Source organism: Cutaneotrichosporon oleaginosum (assembly GCF_008065305.1).
Source record: "Cutaneotrichosporon oleaginosum strain ATCC 20508 chromosome Unknown ATCC20508_contig01, whole genome shotgun sequence".
Taxonomy (NCBI): Eukaryota; Fungi; Basidiomycota; class Tremellomycetes; order Trichosporonales; family Trichosporonaceae; genus Cutaneotrichosporon; species Cutaneotrichosporon oleaginosum.
The window spans coordinates 577,039-590,595 of record NW_027072170.1 but is presented as its reverse complement, the minus strand read 5'-3'; the positions used below and the strand labels follow the sequence as shown (position 1 = coordinate 590,595).

Genomic DNA, 13,557 nt, shown 5'->3' with positions numbered 1-13,557 from the left:
ACGCCGACCAACACCGATCCGACAACAGGGCCAATCCACACATGTCGAAACCCTAATAAACCATGCATATCTATGATTGTCGGCCTAGCCCTTCTTGGGCTTGGACGGGTCCGTGTAGTCGTAAAAGCCCTTGCCGGTCTTGCGGCCGAGCTTGCCCTCCGCCACCATCTTAGTGAGCAGTGGGACCGGAGCGACGAGGTCCTTGGGCAGCAGTCCCTTGTCGGCATACACCTTCCACGCTTGGGACACGAACTCGGTGACATCGTTACCGACGTAGTCGTAAAGTTCGAACGGGCCCATGGCTGGGGTGAGCGTGTTCTTCTCAGGACGCACGATATCCCGCGCCGAGCTTCATGGCGATGTCGATGTCCTCGGCGGTCGCGTCGCCGCGCTCGAGCATGCGCGCAGCCTCGACTGCCGTCAGCGCAAACACCGGAGAGCTTACGCTTGTAGGGCACCAGGAGACGGTTGACGATGAAGCCGGGCACGTCCTTGGCCTTGACGCCGACCTTGCCGATCTGCTCGACGAAGCGGAGGAGGAGGTTGTACGCGTCGTCGTTTGTCTGCGGCGTACGCACGACCTCGACAAGCTTCATCACCGGCACGGGGTTGAAGAAGTGCAGGCCGCCGAAGCGGGCGCGGCGCTCGGGGCTCACTGACTCTGCGATATCCCGAATCAGGAGGGAGGAGGTGTTGGATGCGAAGACGGTGTCGGGTCTAAAGTGAGCGAGAGAGGCCGCGAGCGGGCTGCCGACTATCAAGAAGTAGGGAGCGGTATCCACAGCTAGACTCACCTGGCCGCCTTGTCGAGACGCGCGAAGAGCTCCTGCTTCAATGGGAGGTGCTCAATTACCGCCTCAATGACCAGGTCAACATCAGCCACGGCCTGCTCGCTTCTGTCAGCTCGCGTCTTGTCTGTAGCCATACCCGTTGGTGGTAGTCTCGATGTTGGCCATGGTGCGCTGCACAAAGCCGTCGATGTCGTCCGGGCTCTGCTTCTTCGCGACGCGGGCCAGCGACTTCTTGATGGTCTCCATGGCCCGGCTGGAGTCAGCGCATATCCCTCCCTCCCTCACGCCGCAACCGCACTCACTCGAGCGCCTCCTCCTTGACATCCGTCATGATGACCTTCATGCCGCCAGCGGCCGCGACCTGCGCGATGCCGCTGCCCATGCTGCCTGCGCCGAAGACGGTGAGGCGTTTGACGTCGCGCGGCACGGGCGTCGTGCTGAGGTGGCGCGCGAACGTCGACACGCGCGCGGCGGCCGCGACAGCGGGGAGGCGGGTAGCAGGGGCGATCATGGTGCGTGAGAGTGCAAAACGCATTGCAGACCTGGGCTGGAGAGCAACAAAAGTTGGGGAAGCGGGGGCAGGGCCTACTGAGCGGAATTCGGCTACTTCCCACACTCAACCGGTGGGCATGGATGCATCTACAACTTGGCTTTGACGGCGAGCTCGCGCTCCTGCCGCGCAATGCGTGCCCAGAAGAGCTCGTCGAGCTCGACGCTGCGCGGTCCGCGCGGGATCGCGCACGCGTCGATGACGGTGCGATACATGTTTTCTTTGATGGCGCCCCAGACGCCCCACGACGCCTTCGGGCCTTCGCCGACACCGATTTCGAGCGCGCGCTCGAGGAGGCCGTTTGGGCCGCGCGACACGTCCACGATCTCGTGGATGATCCCCGCCGCGAGCGCCTGCTTCTGGTTGAAGCGGTCGCCGAGCGCCACGGGCGTGAAGTAATTCGCCGCGAGCTTCATCTTGACCAGCTCGGTGCCGGCCGCCGTGAGGGGGATGCCGATGACGTTCTCGTTTAAGCTCAGCAGGCCGCGGCCGCCCGTCATGATCCGGATGTCGCAGCAGAGGGCCATCATGAAGCCGCCCGCGAAGCCTGTGTGAGCGAGGGTGGTGGGGGAACGTACAGTGTCCGTTGATGGCTGCGATCGTCACGAGCGGGAATGTCAGGAGGCGGTTCTTGAAGGGGTCGAAGAGGCCTCGTGTGAGCGCGTGCTTCGCCCGACGCACCTTTAGTGAAGTCTGGGTTCTTGGTCGTCTCGGGGTCGAGGCCGTTGCTGAAGAACTTGGGCCCGCCGCCCGTTACGATGAGCGCACCGCCTTGCCACTCCCCCGGCGGCTTGCCAGCGTTCGCGCGCCGCCAGTCCGCTTCGACCTGGTCTAGGCGGCGCATCATCTCGTGCAGCGCGTCCGGCGTCATGCGGTTGTCTGGCGGCTGCGACAACGTAAGCTGCCATACGAGCGGGTGTGGGTGGGTGACGGTAGTGAAGACCATGGTGTGGGCGATGGCAAGAGGTTCGGTGTTGAGGATTGATTCTATTTGGCTGTCGGTGATCTGCAATCGCGTCACTGATTCGTACCCCATGCTTCAGCGACGAGAGGGCAGTCGAGCGCTCAGCTGCAAACCGCAAGCACTCCGCATCGCCGTACACGCTACATGCATGCATGCGGTACCAGTGCGCGCCTGCGGAGGTAAGTGGGACTGGCGAATCCGCATCGGCTAAGACCGGCCCGCCCGTGCCTGCGATCGAGATTACGAGCCCATCCTCAACCACCGCCACACTCACTGCCACAAAAGCGCGACACGCTGACAAGCAAAGCAACCCCGACGCCACAGAACAACGGGAAGCAGCCAAAAGAGTACGCTGACCACTGACAGACTCGAACTGCCGACCCTTGCATGTCTAGCTAATACGCTCGTCGTATTAGTACAATGCTCTAACCAACTGAGCTAAGCGGCCGATGGGACACGAGCTCCGGGTCCGCTTCGGGGGGCGTCTATTCGCGCGCCCTCTGCGTTGTTGTGTCGCACTCTTCGGAGAGTTGAAGACTGCATTAGTGTTACAGAGGTTGTGGTACCGTTGATGCGCAAAGTTGACGGAATTGTGGCTGGTTGCGGGCGGTTGTGTATCAATTAATGCTTGGAGTGTCTTGAGGAATGACGTGAGCATGGTGCCGTCAATTGAAGAGCTAGTAAACACAAAGGTTATTCACGCTCAGGCAGCACAGCACATACTTGCATCGGAGTGCCACGATTTACCGACGAGCAAAGCCTCGTTGTCGAACACTAGGGCGCATTGATATACTCGCCCGCCTCGGCGGCCCACTCGGCGTGGGTGAGGAAGCGGACCTTGCCGTGAGGAGACCACATGTGGCCCCACTGCGTCATGTAAAACTCCAGCCACTGGCCCAAACGCCACCACGCGCCTTCGTACTGCACATGCTGGGTAAGCCAGCTGTCCGGTACGTCGCTAATCTTGCTGTTTACGGTAGGCAGGGGCATGCCGACGTGGCGGACAAGGAGCGAGGCCCACCCGACGACGGTGACGTACTTTTGCAGCGATGGGACGGCCTCCAAGTGTCTCACACATGTAAGAGCGACGGGGGTGTCGTACTCGGGCTCGATGGGAGGCTTGAGGACGTACACGACTTCGCGGACCTCGGGCGTCGGGAGGACAAGGGGCACTTCCACTATCCATCTGAGTGTCATCACGCTCCGTTTCACACCCAGGGGGCGGGTGAGCGCGTGCAGCGCCGAATTGATATAGCAGGGGTAGGCGATGTCGAGTTCGGTGGAAACATGGGTGTGGGCGGTGGTCTTGGGCGTGCGGGTGGTATACGAAGTGCACTGCCGGAGGACGTCGAGGCGAAAGGGGACGTCGGGAAGCTCTGTGTACTGATCTACAGCCCGTATGTTGTACAGCCGCTCGGCGAGGCGTGCGAGTGCAGCTGGTCTCTCGGGAGATGGGGCATCGGGGATAGGAAGCATGGGGAGGCGCCCGCCGCTGATGGCATCCAGCTGCGTTCCGTGGGCGCCACAAAATACTTGCACGTGCTTGAAGAGCAGGGCATCGGCGCGGTCGCGAAACTCGGTAGAGACTGCGCGTAGGCTGATGAGGCCCTCGCGGGAAGCGTGCGCGAAGATGGCCTCGAAGATGTGAGGAAATGCGTGTGGTGTAAGAGACATGATGGGCACGTTTGGATGGAGAGCGGAAGAGTTGCGGGATGCAAAGGCGAAATGCAGTCCCTTTCATGGCACGCCTGGCATGTTTGTTTATGGCGTGCGTGGCCTTTGTGTTGTTTGTTTACTGAATTCAATTCATTGAGTCATCGGGAACAAACTACTCATGTTAGCCAAATGACGCGACTACCTTTTAGTTTGAGATGTAAACTGCGTGGACAGGGCGGATCGGGATCCAGCCGCGGCTCTCGGAAGATCGGAAAAGATAAGAAATGGAAGCTCGTATAGTCGCGTGGCCAGTGCGTGGGTGGCAAGTACAGTCTGCATGTACCACCACGGAGCTGAGCCTCAGTTGACTTGCTTTCTCTCGCCAGCAGTGTCGCCATCATCATTCTCCATCTCTCTCTCCTCCATCACTCCATCACTCGGAACATCTCAGCTCACGATCATCGAGAATTAATCGAATCTTCAGCTACATGAGACTCTGGGTCGGAGTCATTGACTCACTGTGAATGGGAGAAGGCACAGCTCTCGAGCGTCAAGACATTAAATGACACCATGTACCATTTCAGATACCAAGATCCGTGCCATCGAGTTACATAGCGCCGGGATCCATTATTCCTCCTGCGTGCCCTCGATCCTCGAGAGAGGCCTGTAGCCTGTCACCGCCGTTGTCGCCATTGCCCAGTTGCGCACCAATTCCTTGGATCCTAGTACAGGTCTGGAATTTATTCCCCGAGCGGCCGGCCAAACCTGTTTGGAGAACTGTGCTTCCTGTAGAGCGTGCACCAAGCATGGCTCGATGTGCATGCATGCACGAGACGTGCACCGTGGAAAACGTCGGCCGGAAACATGGACAGCTCGCTTCTCCGCTGCTTTGGCCTCCTTGGACGATCGTGGAGACGCTGGAACTGACCAAGCTCATCTGGTCACGAATGTCAGGAAGAAGCCGCCATTCCTCTATGACGGCTCTGACGACCAAGGCGTGGGAGGATGTGTCGACGGAGATTGGGCTGTACGTCTCTGCCCCGCTCAATTCGAGAAGCATGCTGAAGAGGTGGGTAGGAGGCTGTAGGAGGTAAGTAATGGAAACAAACATCCTGCACACGTCGTGCAAGCACAGTTTGCGGTCTGAAACGGGCCGAGTTTCATCCGAGCTGTGAGTTGCCAGGGCCGATCACAGCTGCGGCCGCCGATCATTTGTCGCGCGTCCCTGTATCTTACAGCCCGCAGATCAGTGAGCAGGGAGCTTGTCACTTGTCACTCGTACCCTTTTGTGGAGCGCTAGAGGATAGAGGAGACACCTCTGTTGCATTGCCTCGCAAGCATGGGAGCATAAGACGCACACAAACTGATGAATGCTCGCAACAGTTGTGCACTTTGCGGTTGCATCGCGGTGCTCACTTGGAGAAGTGTGGCGGAATCTGATGAACCTTGTACCCTTGGTGTCGTTCCCGTGTGTGATTGACGTCACCGCGTCCTTTGGTAGTCCGGATTGTGCCAAGCGAGGCATCCCACCTTCCCTCTCTCCTTTGGGGACAGCTCATCCCACGCGCATCCACGGCAACTCTCTCTGGCCCTCGCACTTGTCATCCTCCTCCACGCTCACACGTCTTCCTCTTCTTCTTCTCTCTCCATCTCTCTCTCTCTCTCTCTCTCTCTTTCCTACTCCCTCCTCTCTCACATCACTCACCATGTCCGCTCCCCCCCAGGCTCCCGTCGCTCCCCCTGCCGGCGCCCCCGCTGCACACGGCGCCCCCGGTGGTGCTTCCCAGGGCGCTGCTGGTGGTGCCGGCGCCGGACCCAGTGGTGCCATCGTCGCGGCTCTCACTGCCTCTGGCGGCACCGAGAGTGCTGGTACGTACTCCGCACAGTTCCACCGATACGAAACCCGCTCACCCAAGGCTTCCTCAACGACATCATCGCCAACCTCTGGCCCAACATCAGCGTCGTCGGCCGCGACATGACCAAGTCTATCGTCGAGCCCATGTTCGCCAGCATGCTTCCTTCCCCCCTCAACTCGCTGCACTTTGCCAAGATTGACCTTGGCAAGGTCCCCATCAAGCTCGGCAATGTCGACACCCACAAGATGGCAAGTGGCGCCATCAAGATGGACCTTGACGTGGACTGGGACGGCGAGTGTGACATTGAGCTGGACGGCAAGATGATCCCCAAGATCGGAATTGAGCACATCAAGCTCAACGGCCGCATGAGCATGCTTCTGGGTCCCATCATCAACCAGATGCCCCTGGTATGTCTTCCTTGACGTGGCAGGCAACCAGAGCTGATCAGTCAGGTCGGCGCTGCTCAAGTCGCATTCATCAACCCCCCGTATATCAAGCTCAAGTACACAGACGTTGCCGCGGTCGCCAACATTGGCTTTATCGACCGCTCGATTAGCAATGTTATTCAGAGCATCCTCGGCGGCATGATGGTGCTGCCCAACCGCTTCCTTGTCAAGCTTGATGCTAAGAACGACTGGTTCAGCACATTCCAGTTCCCCCTTGGTGTTCTCAAGGTATGTTTTTGCTACCGGGCAGGCGCTGATATCTAGGTGACCGTGGAGAGCGGTGCCAACCTTGGTGAGGCCAAGGAGAGCAAAGGTTTCCTTAAAAAGCTCGTGCACGACGAGGCCGACTGCTACGTCGACGCGACGCTTGGTGCCGAGACTTGGCGCACCAAGACGATAAACAACAACCGTAACCCCGAGTGGAACGAGTCGCACGACTTCCTCCTCTCGGATCACGACCAGGTTGTGACCGTCGAGTGCGTCGATGACGACACGACGTCGGACGACACGATCGGCAAGGCAACCGTGACAGTCAAGGAGCTTCTCCTGAGCGGCGCAAGCCACGACTTGGCACTCGTTCACAACGAGCAGCCGACGGAAGCCAAGATCCGCCTCAAGGGCCACTTTATGGCCCTCGTTGCCGACCCCGCCTCTCTAAACTCGCAGGAGGAAGGCACGCACGGTGTGCTTACTGTTCTCATCGCTTCAGCCTTCCACATTTCGGGCAACAGAGAGGAGCTCAAGCCCAGCGTCAAGGTTGTGTGGGGCGAGTCCAACTTCCGCACCGCCATCAAGTCAGACTCGCCGGGCGCCGATGTCCAGAACCCCGGCTTTGACGTCGCCTACAACGTGCCTCTGTCGAACAAGGTTACTGTGCACGGCGCCGCTCCCGTCCGCCTTATTCTCATGGATGGCGAGAAGGAGCGCGGCTCGGTCGACATTCCTCTCGAGAAGGTGCTCGGTGCGCCCGGCATGGCTCTCGCCGAGGACCACAAGCTCGCGGACGGCGCCATTATCCGCGCCGCCGTCGTCATCCGCGGCACCAAGTCGCTCCACTAGGCGTATCCGGGCTACCGAGGATGAATCTGCAAGCTCGCACACGAGAGCATCGGCATCGGAAGAATCAATGTGAGACAGTGGAGAGGAAGCGCTAGCAGCATGTTATTATTATCACAGGAGCGGGTGTAATGGGCGCATCGTGTTCACCATCCAAGGTCTGCACAGCCACGTTTGCGACGCGGCCATATGGTGCTATCGCGTTAATGACGCCATGTGAAGCGCAACGGGAACTTGTCGCGGGAGGTGGCTGATCAAGTGTATTGACCTTCTCTCCTCATATTCACTCCCTTTTGTCCTCCTCTCCCCTATCTACGGGCGAGCCGATCGAACTGTCACTGTTCGTCACTGTGTCATGGTCTCGCGCTGAGTATGCCTCAGCCTTCTGATGCTGTCGCGGCCTTGTCCATCTAGTCAGCTTTTTGAAGTTACTTCGCACCTGTCAGACCAGTTGATACGAGTCTCCGACAAGGCTCTGTCATACTTCCTTGACCTACTCGCCGAATCTTCACAGTGAAAGCGCTAAATGCCACATTCGCACCTCGCTCATCCTCCAGGCCTCGACCATGCTCGAAGTATCTTCATTCTCCCGGCCCTATACTCCACCGGAAGCCTTTGTTACGCACCCTGTCATCATCACGTCTCCTTACGCCTCACGCCGCCACACACACTCGCCTCCAATCCATGTCTCGTCGACGCCAGCCTGCGCCTCACGCAGGCTATTCACGCCGTCCCGGAACGGGTTGATGTTGATGACAGCGAAATCCGCGCTCTTCCCTTTCTCCAGACTTCCATACTCCCCCTCCTGGCGGACGCTGTACGCCGTCCCCGCGGTGTAGTGCCGGATACTGACTGCGAGCGGGAAAGCAAACTTCTCCATTGCCAGCAGCCGCGGATCCGTGGGCGCGCCCATGCGGGCATTAACGCCCGACCGGCGCGTCGTCGCGGTATACAGGTTCGGGAATGCGTGATGTGGTGCAACCGGCGCGTCCGTGCCAAAGCTGATGCGGCTGCCGGCCTTCTGGAACTCATGCCACGGGAAGGCCTGGTCCGTGCGTGCATCGTAGCCGAGCATCTTGCGCCAGTTGGCCATGTACACGGGGTCGGCGTGCAGGGGCTGCAGGGACGCGACGATGCCGAGGCGCGTGAGGCGCGCGACGCTCTCGGGCGTGATGCTCTCAAGATGTTCCATGCGGTGTCGGCGGTCGCGGGGTCCGTTGGCGGCGATCGCCGCTTCGAATGCGTCGAGCGCTTGCTCGCTCGCTGCGTCGCCGAGGGCGTGACACGCGATCTGCAGGCCCAGCGAGTCGGCGAGCACGAAAACGGCCGTCAGGTCGTCTTTCGGCCAGATCGGGCCGGGCTTGCTCCCGTCCGGATACGGGTCTTTCATGTATGCCGTCTGGCGTCAGCGCCGACGGGGAGGGGACGTACACACGAGTCGACGACGCCGTCGGAAATCGTCTTGATCCCAATTACGTTCAGCCACGGTGCCTTGGATTTGAGGCGCTCGCGCTCGGCCGCGGCGCGGCGCACCTGCGCCGCGTGGTCGGCTTGCGTGCCGAGGCTGTTGATGAACCAGTGCGCGTTGATGCGGATGGGGAGGCGCCCGCCCATCTCCTCATACATCTCCTCCATGGCCTCGAGGCTGTCCTCCATCATCGCCATGTCCACGCCCCCTGTAACGCCTGTGGAGAGGAAGCCTTCGAACGCGAGCTTGAGCGCGGCCTTGCGCTCGTCCTTGCTCGTATTCTCCGACAGGTAGGGCCACACGATAGTGTGGAACGCGTTCTCCTGCGCGTCAGCGCATCGCCTCCCTCACGCACCTTGAGGAAGCCCGTCGCCTCGCCATCCGCGTCCCGCTCGATCTCGCCGCCGGGCGGGTCCGGCGTCTCGCGCGTAATTCCCAGCGCGCGCAGCGCGGCCGAGTTCACCCAGCACGAGTGCAGGTCCGCGCTGTCGATGAACACGGGCGTGTCGGGCTCCGCCGCGTCGAGAATCTCCTTGGTGGGCGGCACGCCGAGTGTGTCGTACAAGAAGCTCGCGCCGAGCAGGAACTTGGCGTCTGGCGTTGCGCGCTTGCGCTCGCGCACCAGGTCTTGTACCTCGGCCGCTGTCTTTTCGAGGCACACGAAGCGCGTGAGGAAGCTCCCGAACTGGAGCGTGTGGATGTGCCCGTCGAGAATGCCGGGGAGGACGACGCGGCCGGCGAGGTCGACGACCTCGGCATCCGGCTGGGGTCAGTGGGGAAAGGAGGAAACGCACCGCCGCCGCCGCTGCGTCGGCGTTGCTGCCGACGAACGCGATCCGGTCGCCGTCGACCACGAGCGCGTCGTGCAGCGTGTCGTCGTCGTGCGCCGACGTGAAGATGCGCCCGTTCGTGAAGATGCGCATAGTGTCAGTGGTTAGTCGCTGCCACTCCCGCTTTCGTCTGAATACATACCGCCCAGGTATAGAAGTAGAAGCCGGGGCTGCGGGTAACGATACGCGCTGTTCCGTTCCATCCGACCACGAATCTCCGTTTATCCATTCCCCGTCTCTGTCGCCGCGCTGACAGTGGCGCGCTGAGATGTTCCTGCCCACTTGCGCGGGCCTGGCCGACATAACGATAGAGGTGTCAGCAAGGGGTCTGTGCGGGCGAAGCACTTTCTGCAGCTCTGCAGTCGTCGAGTTCGAGGTCACACGAGCAAGAAATTCTGAGACAAGGTCGCCGCAATCGTGGTCGCCGAGACATACTACATGTACGTGGCACAGATCTCAGCGCGACTCTTGGCCCGGAAAAGATCCTCCGGCGGACCGATGTCTCAGATCCCAGCGCTATCTACCCTCCAGGCTATCGGCGCAGTCGCCTCTCGCTGGTGCGTCCTGGCCATATCGTGCAGATGTCGGGATAGCCGATAACATCTCACCTCAGCCACAGCCGTCGCCACAATCTCCCCTGCGCCCAATCCGGTTCCGCGGAGTCCAGGGCCAGGCCCGCTGGGTAAATAACCGTCCTAGGGAATGTGGGGAAGCCATGCGACCACTTCCGACCCAGCCATCGCTCGGCTCTCTCGTCTCCACCCTCCGCTCCATCTCTCACCCCACCCGCTCAATGCAGGATAGGACCAGGTCCAGTCCAATGCGTCTTAAGACTGCGACTGACCTGCTGACGCCTCACTGATCCCCACCATGACAGAACTAGACGTGCCGGGTACAACGCGGATCCTCGACGAGTCGGGCGAGGTCGTCGCCGCCAACAACTTTACGCTCGTGCCAGAGCCCAGCGCCGACCCCAATGACCCGCTCAACTGGTCCCCGGGACGCAAGCGTATCCAACTTGCGTGTATTGTTCTGTGAGTTGCCACCAGTCCAGGTCGGCACAGTCCCCCTCGTTCTCGAAACTGACCTCAGCTACACCATCTCGTTCTGCTTCGCTACCGGATGCCTGGCAGCCATCTACGTGCCCGTCAGCGAGGAGACGGGTCTCACGCTCGCTGACCTCAACTCGGGTGTCGGATACGTCTATCTCTGCCTGGGTATTTTCCAACTCTTCACACAGGCCCGTGAGTACATAGTGAAAGGCTCAGCACCGGCCTCCGACGGATTTCTATGAAATCGCGCATCGGTCTAGCCTCACTCCTTCCTAATCCCCCGGGTAAACCCCGCTCACACCAGTCGCACTGAGCATCGGCAAGCGCCCCGTCTACATTCTCTCTATCATCGGCTGTGCCGTCTACCCCTTCTGGGTGACGCGCGTCTCATCTCTCGGGGAATGGTACGGCGCGTGCGTCTACCTCGGCTTCGTCGGCAGTCCACTCTTCGTCCTCCCTGAGCTCTCCCTCACCGACACCTTCTTTTACCACGAGCGCGGCCTCCCGCTCGGCATCTACGTCGCCGCGACGTACGGCGGTGCGCTCGGCTCCCCCATCCTCTCCGGCTTCATCTACACCGGGCTGGGATGGAAGGCGCCGCCCTACTTCGGTGGAGGCGCCATGCTGCTCGTCGCGATTGTCCTCTTCGTGTTCCTCGAGGAGACCAACTTCCGCCGTGTTGCCGCCCCAGTTGTGGTCACCGAGGCGCAAGTCGTCAACCAAGTCGGCGACGATAAGAACGTGACGCGTGCGAGCGTCGCGCCCGTCGATGACGAGGACAAAGACAAGGGCATCACGCACGCGGTCGAGAGCTCCGAAACCAACGTCGTGCACTCGTTCGACCGCCTCGTCACGCCCTGGCCTGGGCCGCGCCCCTGGAAGATGTTCACAATGTCTCCCAACGCCGGCGGTCTCATGTGGCGCGGCATCGTGTATCCGCTCGCCCTCCTCCGCCTCCCAATCATCTTGTGGTGCGGCGCCATCTTCGCCCTCTACCAGGTCTTCTACAACGGCATGGTCGCGCTCACCTCGGGCGTCCTCAGCGTCGAGCCCTACAACATGGCGCCGAACATGGTCGGGCTCACCTTCGTGTCGCCGCTCATCGCCATCATCCCCGGCGCGGTCGCCGGCGGATACGTCGTGGACAAGTTCACGATCTGGGAGGCGCGCAAAAATCACGGCATCTCAGAGCCCGAGCACAAGCTCAAGCTCATGCTGCTCCCCACGATCCTCGCCCCCTTCGGCCTCCTCATGATGGGCCTTGGACCGTACTACGGCGCACACTGGATCGTGTTCGTCCTCGGCGAGTTTGTCCTCACCATCTCGGGCCCGCTCGCAACGCTGCTCAGCATCACGTACGCGTTCGACAGCTTCCACTCTCTCGAGCCCGACGAGCACAATCGCCACGGCCCGCAGGCCGAGACACAGCACTGCGGCCCGTACGTCCAGGCCGTCATTGTTATGGCCCTCACCATCACGTTCGCGTTCAATTATGTCATCACGCCCTGGGCGTTCGAGGCAGGCTTCCTCGTGTACGGCACCACTGCCGCAGCGATGGCTACCGTCATCAACATCACGTACCTCCTCATGCTCAAGTATGGCAAGAGGCTGCGCAAGAGCGGTGCGCCATACTACCGCAAGGTCATTAACTGGTAATAGTGAGTTGTAAGGTTGTTAGGATTTTGTGGGGATGGTGAGGAGGATGTTGTCGTATTAGTCCAGCCGTAGTGGAATGCAAGTGATATCGGGTATGTTGTTCGCTATCGCGCTCAGATCTCGGAATGAGCATACCTCGCTTGAATGCTTAACAAGCGCTATCAGATACATGTGAGCTATCGATTACAGACTCGTCTTGACCCCGAGCTTCTGGTTCGTCCAGTCCCAGAGGTCATCTTGCAGCGCGATGTCGTGGCTCTGCTTGCTGCTCTCCACCTTGTTTTCGAGCTGGTAGTAGGCCATCTTCTCGTTCTTGTGTGCGTCGCCGATCGCAAGGTCGGCAAGTGCTTTGCCGCTGCGTGGCCCAGTCGAGGTGACAATGCCTGTCATGAGGGTGACGAGGCTGGGGATGTAGCTCATCACCCCGAACATGAAGGCCTTGACGACACCGCCCTCGCGGGTGAGTTTTGAGCCACCGCCGGGCACGAAAGCGGGGTCGTATGCCGCGATCGTCCAGCGCTTGCCCTTCTCCTCGGCGTGTCGCGACAGCGCATGCGCCCAGAGCACGTTGGCGAGCTTGGTGTTGCTGTACTGCACGGTAGGGTCGGCCTCGGGCCCCTTCGCGGCCGCGACGGCCGCTGCGCTCTCCCAGTGCGGCTTGGCGGGGTTGCCGACCATCTCTGAGTCGTGCATGCCGCTACTGGTGAGGATGATGCGCGCGTCCTCCGTGAGCAGACCCTTCTTGTAGAGGGCGAAGAAGAGCGCCGCGCCGCCCAGGTGGTTCACGGCAAAGGCACGCTCCACGCCGTCGATGTACGTCGTTTTTCCCCCGGTGACAAGGCCGGCGTTAAGGAGGAGTGCCGAGACGGGGTGCTCCCAGCCGTCGACGAAGGCGTTGATCTCCGCGACGCTGCCGAGGTCGAATGTGCGCAGCTCGATGTTCGGGGGAAGCTGCACCTGCGGCTTGGACTGATATCAGCGCTGTTTCCAGCCTTCCAGGGTACGCACTCTGCCCGTGATGATAACCTTATCGTTCGGCTTGGCTGACGCCAGCGCTTTGGCGGCCTCGAGGCCGATGCCGGACGTGCCGCCCGTGACGATGTAGTAAGCTGGAGCAGACATGGTGGCGAGGATGAGAAAACTGTGAGTGGGCGGTTGGGTTGACGACGAGCCGCGGCGGCGCCTTTAAGGCAGGCGGCATCCGGCGGAACGGGATGCGGAGAGTACGAGAA

General features: G+C 60.7%; 8 protein-coding genes across 8 annotated transcripts; 2 read left to right on the top strand and 6 right to left on the bottom strand.

Annotated features, from left to right (window-relative positions):
• Positions 1-84: 84 nt before the first annotated feature.
• On the bottom strand, positions 85-1,302 carry COLE_00249 (uncharacterized protein; the record flags this gene model as incomplete). The annotated part of the gene is made up of 6 exons (XM_018423584.2): positions 85-302; positions 334-414; positions 446-717; positions 795-893; positions 928-1,044; positions 1,094-1,302. 6 exons carry the CDS (start codon positions 1,300-1,302, stop codon positions 85-87), a joined length of 996 nt encoding a protein of 331 aa, XP_018277797.1.
• A 128-nt stretch (positions 1,303-1,430) lies between these two features.
• On the bottom strand, positions 1,431-2,287 carry COLE_00248 (uncharacterized protein; the record flags this gene model as incomplete). Its single annotated transcript, XM_018421432.1, has 3 exons — positions 1,431-1,888; positions 1,920-1,991; positions 2,023-2,287. 3 exons carry the CDS (start codon positions 2,285-2,287, stop codon positions 1,431-1,433), a joined length of 795 nt encoding a protein of 264 aa, XP_018277796.1.
• A 792-nt stretch (positions 2,288-3,079) lies between these two features.
• COLE_00247 (uncharacterized protein) lies at positions 3,080-3,979 on the bottom strand (the record flags this gene model as incomplete). Its single annotated transcript, XM_018423583.2, has 1 exon — positions 3,080-3,979. The coding sequence occupies one exon, from the start codon at positions 3,977-3,979 to the stop codon at positions 3,080-3,082; it is 900 nt and encodes a 299-aa protein (XP_018277795.1).
• A 589-nt stretch (positions 3,980-4,568) lies between these two features.
• On the bottom strand, positions 4,569-4,769 carry COLE_00246 (uncharacterized protein; the record flags this gene model as incomplete). Its single annotated transcript, XM_018423582.2, has 1 exon — positions 4,569-4,769. The coding sequence occupies one exon, from the start codon at positions 4,767-4,769 to the stop codon at positions 4,569-4,571; it is 201 nt and encodes a 66-aa protein (XP_018277794.1).
• Positions 4,770-5,667: 898 nt separating this feature from the next.
• Positions 5,668-7,322, top strand: COLE_00245 (uncharacterized protein; the record flags this gene model as incomplete). Its single annotated transcript, XM_018423581.2, has 4 exons — positions 5,668-5,830; positions 5,878-6,224; positions 6,270-6,491; positions 6,528-7,322. 4 exons carry the CDS (start codon positions 5,668-5,670, stop codon positions 7,320-7,322), a joined length of 1,527 nt encoding a protein of 508 aa, XP_018277793.1.
• Positions 7,323-7,965: 643 nt separating this feature from the next.
• Positions 7,966-9,710, bottom strand: COLE_00244 (uncharacterized protein; the record flags this gene model as incomplete). Its single annotated transcript, XM_018425000.1, has 4 exons — positions 7,966-8,718; positions 8,751-9,110; positions 9,143-9,550; positions 9,582-9,710. 4 exons carry the CDS (start codon positions 9,708-9,710, stop codon positions 7,966-7,968), a joined length of 1,650 nt encoding a protein of 549 aa, XP_018277792.1.
• A 777-nt stretch (positions 9,711-10,487) lies between these two features.
• Positions 10,488-12,325, top strand: COLE_00243 (uncharacterized protein; the record flags this gene model as incomplete). The annotated part of the gene is made up of 3 exons (XM_018426038.2): positions 10,488-10,651; positions 10,710-10,861; positions 10,974-12,325. The coding sequence occupies 3 exons, from the start codon at positions 10,488-10,490 to the stop codon at positions 12,323-12,325; spliced, it is 1,668 nt and encodes a 555-aa protein (XP_018277791.1).
• A 183-nt stretch (positions 12,326-12,508) lies between these two features.
• On the bottom strand, positions 12,509-13,447 carry COLE_00242 (uncharacterized protein; the record flags this gene model as incomplete). The annotated part of the gene is made up of 2 exons (XM_018420893.2): positions 12,509-13,294; positions 13,334-13,447. 2 exons carry the CDS (start codon positions 13,445-13,447, stop codon positions 12,509-12,511), a joined length of 900 nt encoding a protein of 299 aa, XP_018277790.1.
• Positions 13,448-13,557: the final 110 nt, after the last annotated feature.